Here is a 20540-nt window from a genome sequence, read left to right as displayed (position 1 = left end):
TCGTGAAACATTTTAATTTATATATATTCTTTTTAAATTAACATGACACAACTTTTAAACAATATCCATGTATCCTCTGTAATATCACTGTCATGTTCTTAATTTTTATGGGGCGCCATGTCATCCTGACTCTGATGATCCTGTAAAATGACCAGGACTCACGCTTCAACCTCCTTGGGGGGAGAGTTCTAATCTGAAAGTACGGTATACTATTTCCCAACAGGCAGGTGCAATAGCTGCCGTGTGGGGCTATAAACAGACCTACCAAATCTTTGTGATTTTAGTAGGGGGTGGGGGAAAGTACCTCTTGTACTTTATGAACCATTTACCTACACCTAACAGTTTGCAGGTATAATGGCACGTGAAGCATTCTTAAACTACCCGGCTTCGGTAAGCCCCTGACTCAAACAGCGATCTAGACAACTTTACAGAGAGTTAACCAAACACCTTGTGCACTCATTGAATTCTACATGTATGCCTGTGTGTATACTCTGTGGAAGCCGTAGATTTCACCCAGACAGATCACTCTTTAGATGAGTTACCCAAAAGCATCATTTAATTTTGACCTATAGGATAGATGATGCTACACTAACAGCACCCTAGGACTGACAAGTTTTTTCAGGTCCTGTTTTTAGGTGTTTAACAAATTTATTAATTAAAATATTAATATGCTGCCTTTCCTGCTGACCGTGTACATAGTCTGTCAGCACATGACCCCATCTGCATTTTATCAACTTGCGTGATATATTCCACAAGTTCCTTTTAATAACAAAAGTACGCTGAATCTATCTTTGCGAGTTAGGCAGGGTCTGTGTGAGTTAAGCAGATGGAGAGTGGAGATTTGATAACCTCTTGTCATGATAGTGTAAACGGTATCAATCAGAATATTTTGAAATTCTGCTGCATCTTCTTTACACAGAGATAGAATTAAAGATTTTAATTGTTTAAATTTAAATTTAAAGATAGAATTGTCAAGCATATAGAAGGGCAAGTCCTGCTGGGCATAACTGGAGTTGGGGTTAAACAAGTTTGCAGATGACACCAAATTATTTAGGGCGGTTAAAACAAAATTGGACTGCGAAGAGCTCCAGAAGGATCTCTGCATACGGGGAAGAATGGGCATTAAAATGGCCAATGAGATTCGATGTGAGTAAGTGTAAAGTGTTGCATATTGGGGCATAAAATCCCAACTTCACCTATACACTGAGGGGTTCTGTGCTGTCAGCGGCAGACCAAGAAAGGGATCTTGGGTGGTAGTGGATAGCTCGACGAAGATGGTCAACCCCATGTGCGGCTGCTGTAAAAAAGGCAAAATCCATGCTGACCATAATTAGACAAGGAATAGAGAATAAAACTGCCGATATCCTACTGCCCTTGTACAAATCTATGGTGAGACCACACTTGGAATACTGTGTGCAGTTCTGGTCACCACACCTAAAAAAGGATATTACAGAGCTTGAGAAGGTGCAGAAAAGAGTAACCAAAATGATTAGGGGACTAGAGCAACTATCCTATGGAGAGCAGTTAGGACGCTTAGGGCTGTTTTAGCTTGGAAAGAAGGCGGCTAAGGGGAGACAGGTTAGAGGTCTATAAAATTATGCATGGTTTGGAAAGAGTGGAGAGGGAGATGCTTTTCTCCCTCTCCCATGATACTAGAACACGGGGTCATCTGCTAAAGCTGGGGGCAAGAGATTCAAAACAGATAAAAGGAAATATTTTTTCACACAATGCCTAGTTAAATTGTGGAACTCCCTGCCCCAGGATGTGGTGATGGCGGAGGAGAGGGGTATTCATGGTTATTAGTTAGAACTGATACTAGTCATGCTCTGATACCTCTAGTATCAGAGGAGCATGCCTGTTATTTTGGGTGCAGTGGAACACAGGCTAGGTGCTGCTGCAGTCGTCTTGTATGTGGTTTCCTAGAGGCACCTGGTTGACCACTGTGTGAACAGACTGCTTGACTTGATGGGCCTTGGTCTGATCCAGCAGGGCCTCTCTTATGTTCTTAAAGAGGAAGATGGTCCTTAGAAGGCATTTTATACCGGCCTCATAGAACAGGTTTAGACAATCTTTTCCCCTGTGCCTAATAAAGTGCAACATCTAGCTGTGAGGAGGGTCATTTTGCGCCCCCATTCCTCCGTGCCGACAGGGGTGGGGTGGATTTACAAACCCCTCTAGCGTAAGGATTTTTATAATGGGCATGCTGCAGACAGTCTTACAAAATTCTCTTAACCACGCTTAGGGCTGGAATGAAGGGATGCAGAGGACAGCCCTCATGTGCTTTTTCCATGCACTCCCCTCGGCTCCTCTCGAGAGGAAAACGCCATTTTCAAAGCAGAGGGTTTTTTTTAACTGTGTAGTCTAAAAGGGGAGGAAGGGGGTTTCTCTGTCCACAGCAGACTTTGTGCAAAAATCTGCTCAGGACCTTTGCTCTGACTCTCCAAAAGAGTGGGGGGAGAATAGGCTGGGCTCTCCCTACAGCCTGCCTGCCTGCCTGCCTGCTTTCTTCTATGTCTCTAGAGCTCTGTAAGCTTCTAACATGTTTTGGGTAATCTCCAGCCCTGGATTCTGGCAACCTAACCACATGCTCTTGAACCCCCCGCAGGCTGGAGGATAAAGTGCGTGCTAAAAAAAAATACACTGGGAATCTCTCTCTCACACACACACACCCTGCCTAGCAACAGCTGGAACCACCATCCCCCTGCACGCACGTTGCCCCGCCCCCTCATGGTCTCCCAATACACACACACACACACACACAATTCTGTGATTTTTGACAGCTGCTGAGACTGTGTGTTTTGAAACGCTACACCCAATCAGAAGCTTGCAGAGTTAGATTCTTGCAGGCAGACAGACTCTCCCCTCCCTTCTCCCTCTGAAACTAAACCTATCAAATTCTTAACTGCAGTCAGGTGCTAGGAAAGGGAGGCGTTTCCTCCGTCTGTATAGACCTCAACAGCTCAGTTACTTTCTTTCATTTGACAGAGTGCAAAGATGGTAAGATCTTGTTTAAAAAAACACACCCAAGCCCCCACTCCTTACAGGGGTTTTATGAAACCTTTGATTCTCTCTCTCTCTCTCCCCCCCCCCTTGTGACCCGTGAGTTGCCAGAGATAAACAGCTCTTTTCGGCTGGGGGAGGTCTGAAAGATTTCTTTCTGCAGCGGGGGTGGGGTGGATTTACAAACCCCTCTAGCGTAAGGATTTTTATAGTGGGCATGCTGCAGACAGTCTTACAAAATTCTCTTAACCACGCTTAGGCCTGAAATGAAGGGAGGCAGAGGACAGCCCTCATGTGCTTTTTCCATGCACTCCCCTCGGCTCCTCTTGAGAGGAAAACGCCATTTTCAAAGCAGAGATTTTTTTAGCTGTGTAGTCTAAAAGGGGAGGAAGGGAGTTTCTCTGTCCACAGCAGACTTTGTGCAAAAATCTGCTTAGGACCTTGGCTCTGACCCTCCAAAAGAGTGGGGGGAGAATAGGCTGGGCTCTCCCTACAGCCTGCCTGCCTACCTGCTTTCTTCTATATCTCTAGAGCTCTGTAAGCTTCTAACATGTTTTGGGTAATTTCCAGCCCCTGGATTCTGGCAACCTAACCACATGCTCTTGAACCCCCCACAGGCTGGAGGATAAAGTGCGTGCTAAAAAAAAATACACTGGGAATCACACACACACCCTGCCTGGCAGCAGCTGGAACCCCCATCCCCCACACACACATTGCCCCGCCCCCTCACAGTCACCCCAATGCACACACACACACAAATCTGCAAAAAATGACAGGTCCCTCGCCTCTGAGTTGATTATAAGAGCTACCTATTATTGCTACTGCTATGGTCCCTATGACCCACTCTAGTCAATATCCTGGCTGCATCATTTTGCACCAATTGAAGTTTCCAAATACTTTTCAAGGGCAGCCTCGCATAGCAGGAATCTAAACTAGATGTAACCAGGGCATGTACCACAGTGGCCAGATTTTTCCTGGCCTGGAAAGGCCACAGCTGGCTAACTAGGGTTGCCAACCTCCCGGTAGTAGCTGGAGATCTCCTGCTATTACAACTGATCTCCAGCCGATAGAGATCAGTTCACCTAGAGAAAATGGCCGCTTTGGCAATTGGACTCTATGGCATTGAAGTCCCTCCCCTCCCCAAACCCTGCCCTACTCAGGCTCCTCCCCCAAAACCTCCAGGTATTTCCCAGCCCAGAGCTAGCAACCCTATGGCTAACCCATCAAAACTGGTAAAAGGCACCCCTGGCCACAGCTGCCACCTGTTTGTCAAGCAGTAGGCCTAGACCACAGAGCACCCCCAGACAAAAGATCTGTTCTTTCAAGGGGAGTGCAACCCCATCCAAAACAGCATCTTAACACCTTCATTGCTGGGTCAGACCAAAGGTGGTCCAGAAGGATGCCCTGATCAATAGTATCGAAAGCCACTGAGAGGCCCAGGAGTACCTCATCCATCTTCTGGTGCAGGTCATCTGCTAGGGTGACCAAGGCCATTTCAATCCAAAACCCAGGCCTAAAACCAGATTGGAAAGGATCTAAACAATTCACTTCATCCAAGAAAGCTTGGAGGTATACAGTTCAACCACCTTGCTCAAGAATGGAACATCTGAGACTAGTCCATAGTTATTAAGATCTCCTGGGTCCAAGGCTTCTTTAGAAGTGGACACTCAACAGGCTTTTTCAAAACTGCAGTGACTATTCCTTCTCTGAAGGAGGCATTAGCTACTTCTCTTACCTAGTTAGCTAGACCCCCATAAGGCTGCCAAGCCCCTGGTGGGGCAGGGCTTTTGGCCTTGTATGAGCCAGCCAGTGGTTCCAGAACAAGTCCAGAGTGTAATTTATTGTATTTTTTTCTGTTGTTCATTTACATTATATTTTTGTAAGCTGCTTTTGTGATGGTCAGCACCTCAGGCGTTAGGGAGACAAAGAGAATGGTTGACAATGGTTCAAGTAGGACCCTATTGATGTTCTGTAACTATCAGATGTAGTCTGGACTACAACAGAGAAACCCCTCTATCTAGCTACAATGATTAATTTCCTAAAGGTCTGGTTTGATGCCTGTTCTGATTTAGACCCCCATTCTGATTTAGATCCTGCCTTGGATCCTGGGATGCCTGGGAGAAAGGTGGCCATATGTTTCAAATAAATAAATAAATCTGATGATTGTGATCTCTTCTTATATTTTGCCTAGATGTTCTGTAGTTAGTAAAGATGTTGTCCTTAAATGGCCCCTTTGTTGAGAACATAGCTGTTGCAATCTTGCAGTAGATCTATCTCAAAGGCTCACAAGGAAATCTGTTTAACAGTAGCAAATAGCAGATTCATTAGTATTATTTGAGGTATCTGGGATGGCTGAGATTTACAGATACAAAAAGATTGGTATGAGAATATGCAGTGACTGTAGAAATGGCTGAACAAACTTCATAAATAAGCTAAACATTAGCCAAGTCTTTGCAACATTTTAAAATGTCAGCTTTAATTTTATTTCATTTTATTTCTGGATATGTGTAGTTCTTATTATCACCAATTCCTAAACAGGAAGCCAAGCTTATTAGACAAATGGTCTAGAGAAGTAACAAATTTAATTTCCTATCATGCCTTCTGAACAATCCAAAAGACACAAATGCGCATTGTCATTAATACATTCAGAGTAACATTTGCAAGTGAACTTTATTCATGCCATATTGTAGTTTCTTGATAACTAGCCATTACTTGTCTATGATGCATTCAGATTTTTTTTCCTGCATTAAACTGTACAAATTTAATATTCACTGAATACATTTAAAGGACAAAGTCAAACATTCTCACAAATATGCAGTTACACCTTCTAATGAATCCAATTAATGTTAGCTCGATTAAGAGATGCTAAATGATAAAAGTTAACAAAATTTAAGAAAATAGGGTATAAAAATATAGATAATTTCTGATCTTTTTCTGAATATTTTGATTGGATATGTTTTGTACAGACCCAAATTTTACATTATCTTACTATTTCAGAATGTTAATGTAGGCAATGATATAGCTGTTGATTCAATCACTATGTTTCATCTTACCCACCATTTCATGTCCAACAGCTTTTAACTTATCCTTTCACTCTATTTCTCCTTATAGCATATAATACCTTGTTTATTCATCCTTTGGGGTGTTCTCCCATTCTTTTTTTTTTTTTTTGCCATCCTTTACTCAATGTTACAACCAGTGGCAAAGTGTTTTTCCGCATCAAAGGAGGGAAAAAATGATATTCAAGATTCAAGCAGAGGTGGTTTGTAGTTGCCTTCCTCTGCATAACAACCCCAGTCACTCCCCTTCATGACCATGCCTCACCACTGCTGCTGCCACCTCTCCTAGTTTTCTTTAGAAAATATTGTGGCACGTCTCCAAGCAGGTATAAGGCTTTTTTTTGGTGAGAGAAATATAGGCAATGCATTGCTAGATCTGAACAAAAGGTCATCTGGATAAGTACTCTGCATCCAACAATGGCCAACCAGAGATGCTTCTGGAAGGATCACAAGTAGACCATGAGTGGCACAGAAATTGCCCTTTGTTGTCCCCTCCCCCAGGCTATAATCCTAAGTATAATGTCTCTGAAGGCCACGTCTGTTGTTCCTGTTTGGTGCTTAAATATACCTCAGAATAAAATACACACAAATGGTGTTGCATGTAAATGGTGCATATCAATCATATTTCATGGGATTTGCTTGTACTCGGCACTCATACAGGTTTCATTGCGTATATAGACAAATGTGAAAACTAGCTGCAGCAAAACATGGAGGTTGTATTCATAGGAACCATGAGATTGCATTCTTAGCCAGTGATAGAACTATCATCCATGAATATTTCTGTCCACCATCCTGTGGCATTTTGAGATGATGTTATAACCACTCAGCCAAAGGCTATAGAGATGGACGTTGTGGGCAACGGATGGTTGACAGTAAATTTTTAGCATGTTATGTCAGATAACGATATCTGTATGTAACGATAGATGGAACAATGGCTCTGTAGTCTTGGTAATATACCACCCTCCCTATTAGTTTTCTCTATTATACAGTTTCCCTCATTTTAAGCAGCATTCACTGTATTTATGTGTCGCTGTATTTCATTTTGTGTTTTGTGCTCATATCTATCTGTTCATAAATAAAGATTTCTCCATATTTTATTTTGAGACTACTGAAATGAATCAAGTCAGCAAACCTAAAAGATGACATTTTATGGGTCTTCACTGCAATCCACTTAAGGCATTCATCATCCAAAACTGTTTTGAAATGCCATCTCTCATTTATTCGATTCAATGAGCACAACTGTATCAAATACACTACCCCTGAAGTAGATAAAAGTTTTTCCTATAAATCACTTTTGCCCTCTAAGGTTCTTGGAAGACTTCTTTCCGTTATAGACCTCCAGTGTTATATCTGATGGCCTCGCAGAATGTTAGAATTGATTCTTTCAACCAAGAATTCCATTCCAGCCTTTCCTTCCTTTCCCTTTGACCTTGTCTGCACATATTTATTTCACATGAGTTTAATGTGCATATTTATGTCCACGTATATATTTAGGAAGCATTGGTATTTGCCTGGTAACTACAGCTTTTTCCTAAATTAAAAATTTAAAAATCAAAACATAGGGGCAAATAATCCAAATATTTGCCCCTTGGGAACAACCTAATTATTTTGGCATAAGTCATTGATATAGACATGCTGAAAAGGAAATGCTCATTAACAAGGATGAGACCAAATTTCAAAAGCTCTTTGATTTGATTTGAATATCGCAATTTCGATTTTGTTTCTCTCGTGTGAGAAATGAACCTGTGAGTTCTCTCTTCTTTATGCCAAATGTTGTCCATTAAAAGTGACATTTTTTCCAACCTTATTTTCTGTACCAGTTGTATATAATGGTGTAAAATTGGTATATATGTATAAATGGTGTTACAATGATGAAAAGAAACAAAAGAATCTTCAACAACAGCAGTGAAAGTGAGTGGAAACTATACCAATGACCGTGACAGCATATAAAAGCCAAAGGAAATGATAATGGCCATACCATATCAATTCAAGCCTACGCATTAGATAGGGGAGGGGACAAAAGACCCAAGCAGGGCTGGGGTTTTTTAATGAAAAATGTTTGGACCCAGGTTTCCCTAGAATTTAAGTATGATCTCTACTCAAACAAGTTATCACATCACAGTAAAACCTTTCCTGGCTGTTGCAATTTTGAGCTATAGGCAGTGGCAGGGGACGGGGGATTGTTTGAATGCTTCCCCACCCAAAAAAAAACAACCCTTCCTAAACATAGAAAACAAGCATGTCATGGGACAAGCTAGTGTATAATATTTTGGGAGTAATTGTAAGCAGGTCTACTCAGAATCCTACTCATGTCTATTCATTAAGGCTTACTCCAAGGAAAGTGTTTTTAGGATTGCAGTGTTTGGCACAGACAGCAGCAGAGTAGGGATTTTTATTTAGATAGTAACAGATCATTCCCAAAAAAATATTTTACATTGCTATCGCTATTATAAAATTTTAAAATTTAAAATTCTGATACCTTGCTGTCTGGTACAAAGTTCATAGAGCTCACAGGAAAGGGAAGATAATGTAACTGACTAGAAACTTTCTTCCCCCTACTATGTAGGGCATGGTGATGCCAGAGCAAGAGCAACAACCCTCCCTGATGCTGGCCTGGACAGGCCCAACTAGAGTTGCCAGATCCCTCTTCACCACCTGCAGGAGGTTTTTGGGGTGGAGCCTGTGGAGGACGGGGTTTGGGGAAGGGAGTGACTTCAGTGCCATGGAATCCAATTGCCAAAGCAGCCATTTTCTCCAGGTGAACTGATCTCTATCGGTTGGATAGCAGGAGATCTCCAGCTAGTACCTGGAGGTTGGCAACCTTAGGCCCAACCAGGCAGGGAACTCACAGGGACCAAGATCTCTCTCTTCTCTTCTCTTCTCTTCTCTATTTCTGACACCTGTCATGCAGTGTGCCTCTGTGCACCTTGGAAAATGTAAGTCAGACTCTGAGTACCGATAATGCTGGAGACTACCCAAAGCCAGGCTGAGAAACCTGGAGGGGATCACAGACCTGCTGGTTGAATTTCTTTGTCCCATTATTTAACTTTGGTAATCTTCTTTGTAGCACATTGCCCATTGCTTCCCCTTCCAATTCCTAAGGACAATTAACTGCTAAAGAGAGAAGATAAGCACAGGGCAGAGAAAAGCACAGCAGCTATGATATCAACCAGGCTTCTTTTCCCATGATGGCCATGTGGTATAGTCAGGCCTCTAGTTCTCTACCTCACATGCAAGACATTTGTTATTTGGGAGAGTATATTCTCTCACTGCATTCTGAAGTCCGTGAGCACTTTTATTTTATGTATGTACTTGATCTTCAAATACTTGAAGGACTGTCATATAGAGGAGGGTGCCGAGTTGTTTTCTGTTGCCCCAGAAGGTCGGACCAGAACCAACAGGTTGAAATTAAATCAAAAGAGTTTCCATCTAGACATTAGGAAGAAATTTCTAACAGTTCCTTAGTGGTTCCTTAGTGGAACAGGCTTCCTCGGGAGGTGGTAAGTGCTCCTTCCCTGGAGGTTTTTAAACAGAGACTAGATGGCCATCTGTCAGCAATGCTGATTCTATGACCTTAAGCAGTTCATGAGAGGCAGTTTATGAGAGGGAGGGCATCTTGGCCATCTTCTGGGCATGGAGTAGGGGTCACTGGGTGTGTGTGGGGGAGGTAGTTGTGAAATTCCTGCATTGGGCAGGGGGTTGGACTAGATGACCCTGGTGGTCCCTTCCAACTCTATGATTCTATGTCTAGGGAGCCTTTCACAAACTGAGAACTCTTCTTTCTAATTTCAGATAAGTGAGTACTGCTTTTCATATGCGTTACACTTTGTTATGCTGCCATATTTAAAGTCACTTTAGGCATACAGAAATCTCACATGTTTCAGACACATGAACACATTACTTATATGGAATCAAACATTTGGTCTATCTAGGTCAATACTGTTTCCTCAGACAGGCCGTGGCTCTCCAGGGTTTCAGATAGAGGTCTTTTACACCATCTACTACCTAATGTTTTAGCTGGAGATGGATGACAGGCATATGTTCTACCACTGAGTCATGGCCCTTCTTAGAACAGATCCATATTGTAGTGGAAACTCCTAAAATAACCCGAATTGAGCCTACATCTGATTATGTGGGATTCGTAGATGTAAGAAGCCCCCTCCTTAGGGTTGCCAGCCTCCAGGTACTAGCTGGAGATCTCCTGCTATTACAACTGATCTCCAGCCGATAGAGATCAGTTCACCTGGAAAAAAATGGCTGCTTTGGCAATTGGACTCTATGACATTGAAGTCCCTCCCCTCCCCAAATCCCACCCTCCTCAGGTTCTATCCAAAAAACCTCCCACCAGTTGCAAAGAGGGACCTAGCAACCCTACTCCCCCTCCAACCAAAGAAAATTCATATTTATCCAGTAAGGGTTGCCATATTGTGGTAAATTCTGCAAAAGCATATATAAGACATATCTCAAATGTTTCCATTTTTTAAACTGAAATTTGAACATTTCATCAAGAATACGGGGCAAATAACTATTTATATACCATGTGAAAATGTGAATGTTAGCCAAGTACCTTTGTCTCACTTGAGTGATATTTATGTCTCCAAGCATTTGAATCCCTCCGGCAACACTTCCATGGAAACGTAATTAAAGAGTTCTTACTAGAGGATTACCAGGGGGCATTGCAGCCAATTCACATTTCCATACAAATTCCCCCACCTACCCCCACAATACTGTAGGTATGTAAGACTTTCTAAAAACATTGAGTGGAGGCTTATGTTTTACCTAGATAAAGCAGGACAATTAGCGGCTAGATGAGCTTTCTGTTATACCACAGGTATTGATTTCAGCCATCTATGATGATCCCATGCAAGGGTTCTCTTGAGAAGGGTTAAGAAGCATATGCAGCCAGAAATGACAAGGGTGGGTAACTGACTGTAAATAAGAGCAAGTGGGAAGCCAAGTGACGAACTGACATTCAGGCTTAAATCTTCCTATCAATAGAAATGACACCTATTGAATGTGCCAGCGTGGTGTAATGATTAAGAGCCGTGGTTTGGAGCAGTGGACTCTGATCTGGAGAACCGGGTTTGATTCCCCACTTCTCCACATGGGCAGCAGATGCTAATCTGGTGAATCGGGTTGGTTTCCCCACTCGTGCACATGAAGCCAGCTGGGTGACCTTGGGCTAGTCACAGTTCTTCCTGAACTCTCTCAGCCCCACCTACCTCACAGGGTGTCTGTTGTGGGGAGATGAAGGGAAGGCAATTGTAAGCTGGTTTGATTCTTCCCTAAGTGGTAGAGGAAGTCAGCATATTAAAAAAAAAATTCTTCTTCTGTTCTTTACTGCTAGAATTTGACCTCTGAGTTTAACTGGAGATTTTACCTTACCTTTTAAAAACGCACATTGAATTTTCTAAACAAAACAGTTTTGGTAATCATACAACTTTGTTCCGTGCAAAGATATTGCCTTTTAATAGGGTTGCCAACTCTGCATTGGGAAATTTCTGGAGAGTTTGGGGGTGGAGCCTGGGGAAGGCAGAGTTTGGGGAGGCATGGGACCTCCTTGAGGAATAATGCCATTAAGTCCACTTCTGAAACAGCCATTTTCTCCAGGGGAATGTATCTCTGTAGTCTGGAGACCAGTTATAATTCCGGGAACTCTGTCATAAAACACCTGTGTTTGTTTTTGCCGCAACATGGCTGCTCCTTTTATAACTTATGAAAACGCTGCTTTAAGATCTTAATTTTTCTGCACTTGCTGAACAGTTTGTTTACTATAAAAAAATTCAATTCAGTGCAGTGCAGTGACACAGAACAGATGATTGATTGTAAGGTGTAATGTATAATGATAGCTATAAAGAAATGCCTGGAAAGGAAAACATACGGCCCATCTCCCCACCCCATCCTTTCCTTCCACAGCAGTTCTTTATTATTGGCATCCTATTTGGCTACTGGAAAAGAGGAATCAGCACTGTCGCATTTTGCACAATTGGTGCATCTCAGCCTCTCTTTTCAGTCAGACCTTCTAAAATGCTAGAGGATAAAGCCGTGTTTGGAGTTTAGAAATGTGAGGGGTTGAGAATGGGTTAAGCTTATATGTCTGACAAAATATGCCTTCAGGTAGATGCAGGTCTTCAAGAATATTACACTTTATGCTGCTTGCAGACTAATGAATGTTAATCACAGAGAATAGTGCCTTGTTTCCAATTAACAACTGCCAAGGAAAACAGGTTTTCTTGGATGCATGAACACTATATTGCTAAATTATAGGATAGAAATGAAATTTAAAATTAAAGAGCCCAGTTTATGTTTATACTGAGTTCATTTGATAATTGTTTGCTTAGATCTGTTAATAGTGCTACATCACCTGAATTAATTGAGACTAGTCTTTTAATACTGCTTTAAAATAGTCACAGAAAACCACTTCAGCAAACCCAGTTGTTTGAACTAAAATCAGAATTATTATTTTTTTAAAAGGAAGAAGATGATGATTTTGGTTTTTATATGCAAACTTTCTCTACCACTTAAGGAAGATTCAAACTGGCTTACAATCACCTTCCCTTCCCCTCCCCACAACAGACACCCTGTGAGGTAGGTGGGTCTGAGAGAGCTCTAAGAGAGCTGTGACTAGCCCAAGGTCACCCAACTAGCTTCATGTGTAGGAGCAGGAAAACCAACCCAGTTCATCAGATTAGCATTCGCCACTCATGTAGAGGAGTGGGGAATCAAACCCGGTTCTCCAGATTAGAGTCCACTGCTCCAAACTACTGCTGTTAACCACTACACCAGTAACTGTAAGTGACAGAGTGTTGTGTACATACTAGGACATGCAATTTGATAGGTATTAGGAACTCAAGTCATGAAATTCTTAAAAAGCGATAACTGATAACCAGAATTTTGCATTGGGCCCTGGAGCAAACAGGTAATCCTGTTTGCAGCTGATGTAGCACCAAAGTTATTTCTTCTGAGAGGCTGTTCTGAGAGACTGATCCCAGACAGGAGTTCCATCACACATTTGGTATTATATGAAGCCTTTGAGATGTCTTCAAAAGGCAGCCCCTTTTGAACAGCTTGTTATACTAGTCCAATCTGGAGGATATGGTAGCATGGATCAGCATGGCTAGGCTGGCAGAATCTACATAACAGGCCAGTTTACAAGCTAGATGTAATTGAAAGAAAGCACTTCTAGCAACCGTGCTAGTTTGTTTATCCACTGACGAAGCCAAGCCCAAGAACATCCCCAAAGTGTTTGCTTAATAAAGCAAGCTTAACCCCCTAAGGCTGGTAGGTCAACACCAGCCAAACACTTGGCTTCCCAACCAGTAACACCTCCATTTTTTCTTAGTTATATTCAAAATACAGAAGAACAGAAGGGATTCAAGTGCAATGTTCATTAGCTAGTTTCCAAATGCCCACACCTAATAAATATTGCTGAAAGATTTCACACAATATCACTCATCATTTTCTGTGTGTTATGATAGTGAAAACCATTCACGTGCTGGAAAGGAACAGGGCTTACATATCATTTCAGTGACCCAGATTTGGATATATGTGTCTCCAGTGCAGGGTCTTTCAGAGCAAATCTAGATAGCTGTCATGGTCATGGATGGTTTCTTGAATGGTAATACTCCCTGATATTCAACTCAAATTAACAGGTCATCCGCTAGGCAAAGATGGATGGAATGTGATGACATAAAGACAAGGCAGTGACTTGTTCCTATGGTATTTATACTTTTACTCCCAAAGTAGCCTTGTCTTACCCAATTATACAGATCTTGGTTTCACAATGCAATGTATTTTTTCCAAAACAAAGCAGAGAACAGCAACAAAGTCTAGAACATTAAACAATACTGATTGTGCTGTCTAGTCTTGCATGGTGATGCCCCAAGTAAACAGTCGAACCAAAGAAAATATTTTAAATTGTGTATGTTTCATACAAAACTTCAAATTGTATAGGTGCTATATTTGTTTCTTGTATATTTCATGGTAAATGAAATGTCATTTGATGTAACTATTATTACATTAAGTGTGTATGCAATTGCCACTAGTTTGCATAAGAGGCAGAATTTAAAAACTAATAATACGTAGCAAAGGAAGTAAGAATGACTGGGGAAAGAATTCTTGATATCCCAAAGGATATCCTCAACAAATCCCAATGTAGGAACTGTTTTCTGATGTCCATGGCCTCCTGTATTGCCTCTGGTGGTGGTAATGGTTTTCCAACACTAAATGGGCTCAGAATGGTGCTGTGGAAGGAGAAAGGGCTCCTGCCTCTCCTCCCCAAACAGTTTTCTCACCCAAAAACCATGAAGTTATTTTGCCAGTTCTGCAGCTCCATGCGCACAGATGCTCCACATGGAACAGCAAAATTGGTGAAATCTCTCCCCCACCTGAACTGGGTTGTTGCCCAAGAAAACTGCTTGGGAGAGGAGGCAGGAACCATTCCTCCCACTCCCCAACCCCCGGCAGCCTTGTTTGGGTGCTTTTTTCTTATTTGTTTTTGATTTAGAAGCAGTTCCCTGCAGATGCTATGTGGCTATGGGAAGCATGGGGAAACACTTGAAAACACATGTGGGGGATGGATCACGAGTAGTTTGTCTCTAATTCTCTCCCTGTAAAACGTTTTCCTCTACAATGAAAGATGTTTTGTTAGGAAAATATGGTTAGAGATGTTATTTCTGTAGTATAGGGACATGGATTGAGTGAACTTCAGATTCCTCACCGTTCCAGAATCCAATCTGTGTGTTCCCAATGATGTCATAAATGTGGTTCAGAAGCACAGCCGAAGCATTGAAAGCTCATACCCTGCCAGAAAATATATTTGTTAGTCTTTAAGGTGCTACTGGACGCTTGCTCTTTTCTACTGAAGCATTGAAAGGCAAGGCAAAAATAATCTTGCCGGTTCGTTTCAAGAATCACAAGGTTACTTTTTTTATTGGAAAGGCCTATTCAGGAGATATTGATTGGATTGTTCTAAGTCCTGATTGAAACACTTGCTTTAAGTTAATTGAGAGTGAAAAAGTAATTGCTCTGATCCTTTTAGAGCCATATGTATTGAACATATCCCTTTTGTACCTTCACAGTCAAGCCTTCAAAAGATTACTGCTGTTCAAAGTTACTTTTATTAAAGGGAAAAAGAAGAAGAACAATGCAATCTATTGTATGTTGAGAGGTTGTTCATTTATTTTTCATTTCAGGTTTCTTTTTTCTCTTAATGGCTTGCTACTTCTAGCTTTTTAAAAGGGGCAACAATATGAAGTTGCATCTTCATAGTTTGTTTAGATGTAGAGATCTGAAGCTTGGAATAACCCTACTTGCTGTCTGAATCTATTGCAGTCTGCCTGAATATTATGACTATGGTCACGGAACAAGCGAAGACGCTTATGACAGCTACGGTAAGGCCTGTTCTATTTTTGGTAAAAGTGTGAAATCAGAAAACCAATCATTCAGTGACAACCCAAAATTACTTCTACATTCTTCCGCTCTGGCTTTTATAGAGGCCAGGCTAAGCTGATTTATGTCATTCTGAGGTAAAATGTGACTTGTGAGACTGAAGCCAGAAATCTGAACAGATCCATTTTGATCAGAGTTTCAGAGGCATTAATCACAGTAATAAATCAGCTTTTAAAAAGCAATGGTGAAAATGCTGATGAGGGCCAAAACATATTTTATAGCAACAGTTATCAGTCTTTATTGTTCATGTGACAACAGTGCTCTCTCATACACCAAGTAAAACAGCAAATACAAATCCCATAATGCCACATTATTTTGTGTCTAGGTAAAGATAAAGGTCCCCTGTGCAAGCACCAGGTCATTCCTGGCCCATGGGGTGATGTCACATCCTGACATTTACTAGGCAGACTTTGTTTACGGGGTGCCTTCCCCAGTCATCTTCCCCTTTTCCCCAGAAAGCTGGGTACTCATTTCACTGACCTCAGAAGGATGGAAGGCTGAGTCAACCTTGAGCCGGCTACCTGAAACCAACTTCCGTTGGGATCGAACTCAAGTCATGAGCAGAGCTTGGACTGCAGTGCTGCAGCTTACCACTCTGCTTCTTTAAGTATATCATACATTAGATGGGTCAAATCTTTCCTTGAGTTCAAGACAACAATATTTTGGAAACGATCCAACTTTTAACAGGTAAAAAGATCAAAGTTCTCTCAAGAACTTCATCACTCCTTCCTAGGGTCTCCAGCTCTGGGTTGGGAAACACCTGGAGGTTTTGGGGATGGAGCCTGGGGAGGGTGGGGTTTGGGGAGTAGAAATACCTCAGCAGGATATAATGACATAGAGGGCACCCTCCAAAGCAGCCATTTTCTCAAGGGGAACTGATCTCTGTGACTGGAAATCAGTTGTAATAGTGGGAGATCTCCAGTTGCCACCTTAAGGTTGGCAATTCTACTCCTTCCTGATAGGATTCCCTACTTGGAAAACCAGCCTAGCTATTACTTTCCTTTATTTTGCTTGGTGGGGAGGGGTCACCTGCCACAAAAGCAAAGGACAAGGCCATTTCCTTACCCTGAAGTAGGTTCAGTTTTAGCATACATTAGGTAAGTTGACCCCTTCTGTATTGGACCCCATCTCCAAATCCACCAATTGGCTCCACTGTTGGGTCTGCACTAGGATTTACCATCCAGTCTGCCCAGGAACCAGAATGTTTCAGTTCAGTGTTACTTCTAAATAATGCTTTGGCTTGGTGGAGTTTTTTTTACCTTGAACCAGAGCCCCAGTCAGCAAACACATATCTCTTGCCTACTGAGTGACTGCCCCATTCATTTCAAAGGAAGATACACACTTCCACAATTTACAAAGCAAATCAGCCTCCTCCCGTATAATGAATAGCCACATAAATGACACACGAATGCACTAAAAGATTACTGATGCTGGGAATATAGGTGTTTTCTAATCCTAGAACTACAGAAGAAACCAATACTCACTTTGCTTGTATACTAGAGGCATGGTCCAGCTTAAATTAAGCTCTTCTAAGTACATTGGTTCTTGGGGGTTATCCGGGCTGTGTAACCGTGGTCTTGGTATTTTCTTTCCTGACGTTTCGCCAGCAGCTGTGGCAGGCATCTTCAGAGGAGTGTCTCTCAGTGTCAAGTGTGTAGGAAGAGTAATATATATGTGAGAGATCCCCTCTCTCTGAGTTTACTTCTCCAAATCAAATGTTCAGACGTTGATAAAGAAACAAAGGATTTATTGAAGACATCAGGAGATGAGACAGGCACAGGTAGCAAGTTGCAAGTGAGGGGCTAATCGGGTTTACAGAATATATTGACTCCAGGGCACTGGGGCACTGGGGTTCACACTTATTGTTATGGGAAGTTACAAGCTTGGCATAATACAAAACATCAGACGAGTCCCAGGAAGTCTGGTGAAGCTATCACACTTCCAAGGCCGCATCGGCCTGAGGGAGTACTGACAGGAAGAACAGCGGGGGGGAAGATACTTGGGGCAATCAGGCCTGGCGCCTGAGACCAGAAGGTGTGAACTGCTTTTACGAGTTCACTGATAGCAGGTGATGGGAAGCAGAGACACATAAACAGAGACCCTCACATTCTGCCCCCCTTAAGGCCCCCCTCCGGGGTCCTCGAGAGGGCGAGGCTTATCGGGATAAGCGAGGTGGAATTCTCGGACCAAGCGAGGGGCCGCCATGTGGGGTGCGGCCACCCACTCGTCGTGAGCGAACCCAAGGTTTTTCCAACGAACAAAGTAAAACAGTTTCCCCTTCTTCCATTTGGAATCTAAGACCTTGGATATTTCCAGATGGGTATCCCCTCCTACCACAGTAGGAATCTCATGGTCGGGAGGGGGGTGGAACTGGGGAGCTGCCACATAAGGTTTGAGGAGACTAATATGAAATACGGGATGGACTCCCTTGAGGGTCTTTGGGAGTTTCAGTTCCACGGTAACCTCATTGATTACTCTGGTAATGGGGAAAGGTCCCACATAACGGTCGCTCAGTTTTTTGCAGGGACGAAGAGAGCGGAGGTTTTTGGTGGACAGATACACTTGCTCCCCCACCTTTAGTTCCCATCCCGGAGACCGGTGTTTGTCTGCCTGTTCCTTGTACTTGCTTTTTGCCTTCTCAAGATTTTTGAGCAGCCATGGCCAGGTAGATTTAACTGCCTGAATCCACTCCTGAAGATCAGGGGTGGTTTGGAGCTCTGGCGTGACGGGGGCGGAACCGAAAGGACCGAATTCCGTCCCGTATATTACTTGGAAGGGACTAAAGCCGGTAGAGGAATGAGGCGCATTGTTGTACGCATATTCGGCGAATGGCAGCAGGTCGACCCAGTCATCCTGGTGGAAATTTACATAGCAACGCAAATAACATTCTACCACCGCGTTTACTCGTTCCGTTTGACCATCCGTCTGGGGGTGATAGGCGGAAGACAAACCCTGTTCCTCCACCCCCATGAGCTTTAGGAAGGCTCGCCAGAATTTGGCAACAAACTGGACCCCCCGGTCGGAGAGGACCTTCCTCGGGACCGAGTGTAGCCTGAGGACATGTGTAACAAATAGTTTAGCCAAACCCTGGGCTGAAGGAAGACCTGCACATGGAACAAAATGGACCTGTTTGGAAAAAAGGTCCGTGATTACCCAGAGAACCGTTTTTCCCCGGCTAGGAGGTAGGTCAGTGATAAAATCCATGGCTATGACTTCCCAGGGGCGGGAGGGGTTCTCCAGCGGTTTGAGAAGCCCTGGGGGTTTACCCATCCGTTTCTTAGCTGTGGCGCAAGTGGGGCAGCTGCGCACATACAGCTCCACATCGGCTCTCATACCGGGCCACCAGAACTGCCTCCGTACCAGGTGAAGTGTTTTTATGAAACCAAAATGACCTGCCAACCTGGCACCATGTACAAGTCCCAATACCTCTTTGCGAAGGGAGGATGGGACATACAGTTTTCCCCCTTGCATCCACCAAGTGTTGGTTCGTTCCAGGCCAGTAGGGAGGAGATGGTGCTCCTCCTCCTGTAAGGAAGCGTCCCGGAGCCGCTGTTGGAAGGCTTCCGGGATACCTTTGAGCATAGGGGGGGTCTCCGGTCGATGGGCTTGGGACCGGGTAGTGACGGCTAAGCTGGGGACCTCCCCACGCTGCTCGGGAGTGAACAGGGAGTCGACAGGGCGATCGAAATCGTTGCGATACTGGGGAAGTCGTGACAAAGCGTCGGCTAGGGCATTTTCCTTGCCCGGGACATGTTTGAGAGTGAACCGGAATTTGGCGAAAAATTGGGCCCACCGAATTTGTTTGGCGTTGAGCTTTCTAGCTCCCTTGAGAGCCTCGAGATTCTTGTGATCGGTACACACTTCAAACGGCAGTTCGGCACCTTCTAAGAAGTGTCTCCATATGGTGAGGGCATGTTTGACCGCCGCCGCCTCCTTCTCCCAAATAGCCCAGTTGATTTCGGACTGGGAAAACTTTTTGGAGAAGTAGGCGCATGGTCTCAACCGCCCCCCTTCATCCCTCTGCAATAGGGCCCCGCCCATGGCCACATCCGAGGCATCCACCTGCACCACGAAAGGCTTGGTGCAATCCGGGTGAGCCAAAACGGGTTCGGATGAAAAAAGTAGCTTTAAACGTTCAAAAGCCTGCTGGCACTGGGGGGACCATTGCAAACGGGCTGAGGGAAGCGCGGCGCTAGCGCCCTTGTCCTTGGTACGCAACAGGGCAGTGAGAGGAAGCGCAACTTGGGCAAAGTTGGGAATGAAGTTTCGGTAAAAGTTAGCGAATCCCAAAAACTGCTGAAGCTGGCGGCGGGTAGTGGGGGGTTCCCAATCTCGCACCGCCTGGACCTTTGCGGGGTCCATTTCTAACCCTTGGTGGGAAATCACGTACCCAAGAAATGTAATGGAAGGTTGGTGGAACTCACATTTGGATACCTTAGCATACAGTTTGTGCTCCCGCAGCCGCTGGAGCACTTCTCGCACTAGGCGCACATGTTCTTCCATGGTTTCAGAGTAAATAAGGATGTCATCGAGAAATACCACCACCCCCCGAAACAGCAAATCATGTAAAACCTCATTAATCAATTGCATAAACACACTGGGAGCCCCCGAAAGTCCGAACGGCATGACTAGGTATTCAAACATTCCAAAACAGCTGGAAAAGGCCGTTTTGGGTTCGTCTCCTTCTTTAATGCGAATGCGGTGGTATGCTTCCACCAAGTCCAGTTTGGTGAAGATTCGGCCCTCCTTCAATTGTGCTAGAAGGTCGGGAATAAGAGGAAGAGGGTAAGCGTTAGACTGGGTGACCGCGTTTAGCCTACGAAAGTCAATACACAGTCTTAGATCTCCCGTCTTTTTCTTCACAAAGAAGGCTGGGGCCGAATAAGGAGCTTTGGAAGGGCGTATGAAACCCCTCGCCAAGTTGGCATCCAGATAGTCCCGTAACACCGCCTTCTCACTAGGGCTCATGGGATAGACCTTCCCTTTAGACAGCTTGCCTTCCCCCACAATTTCGATGGCACAGTCCGTCTC

At 43.6% G+C, this 20540-nt stretch overlaps 1 protein-coding gene across 5 annotated transcripts in view; it reads left to right on the top strand.

The window, feature by feature from the left end:
• Positions 1-20540, top strand: part of KHDRBS2 (KH RNA binding domain containing, signal transduction associated 2) — a 430380-nt gene that overhangs the window by 391735 nt on the left and 18105 nt on the right. For 4 of the 5 annotated variants that reach the window (XR_008933669.1, XR_008933671.1, XR_008933670.1 and 1 more), the window contains exon 8: positions 15393-15451. Coding sequence is in view for 2 of the 5 variants with exons in the window: in XM_056856626.1 (XP_056712604.1) it covers positions 15393-15451 (59 nt within the window). In the remaining 3 variants the exon portion in view is untranslated. Of the gene's footprint in view, positions 1-15253; positions 15323-15392; positions 15452-20540 lie in introns of those variants that run through there. The other variant, XM_056856627.1, reaches the window with a different exon arrangement.

Source organism: Euleptes europaea, chromosome 10 (assembly GCF_029931775.1).
Source record: "Euleptes europaea isolate rEulEur1 chromosome 10, rEulEur1.hap1, whole genome shotgun sequence".
Classification (NCBI taxonomy): domain Eukaryota; kingdom Metazoa; phylum Chordata; class Lepidosauria; order Squamata; family Sphaerodactylidae; genus Euleptes; species Euleptes europaea.
The sequence above is the reverse complement of the archived record's forward strand: the minus strand, read 5'-3'. Positions and strand labels throughout refer to the sequence as shown.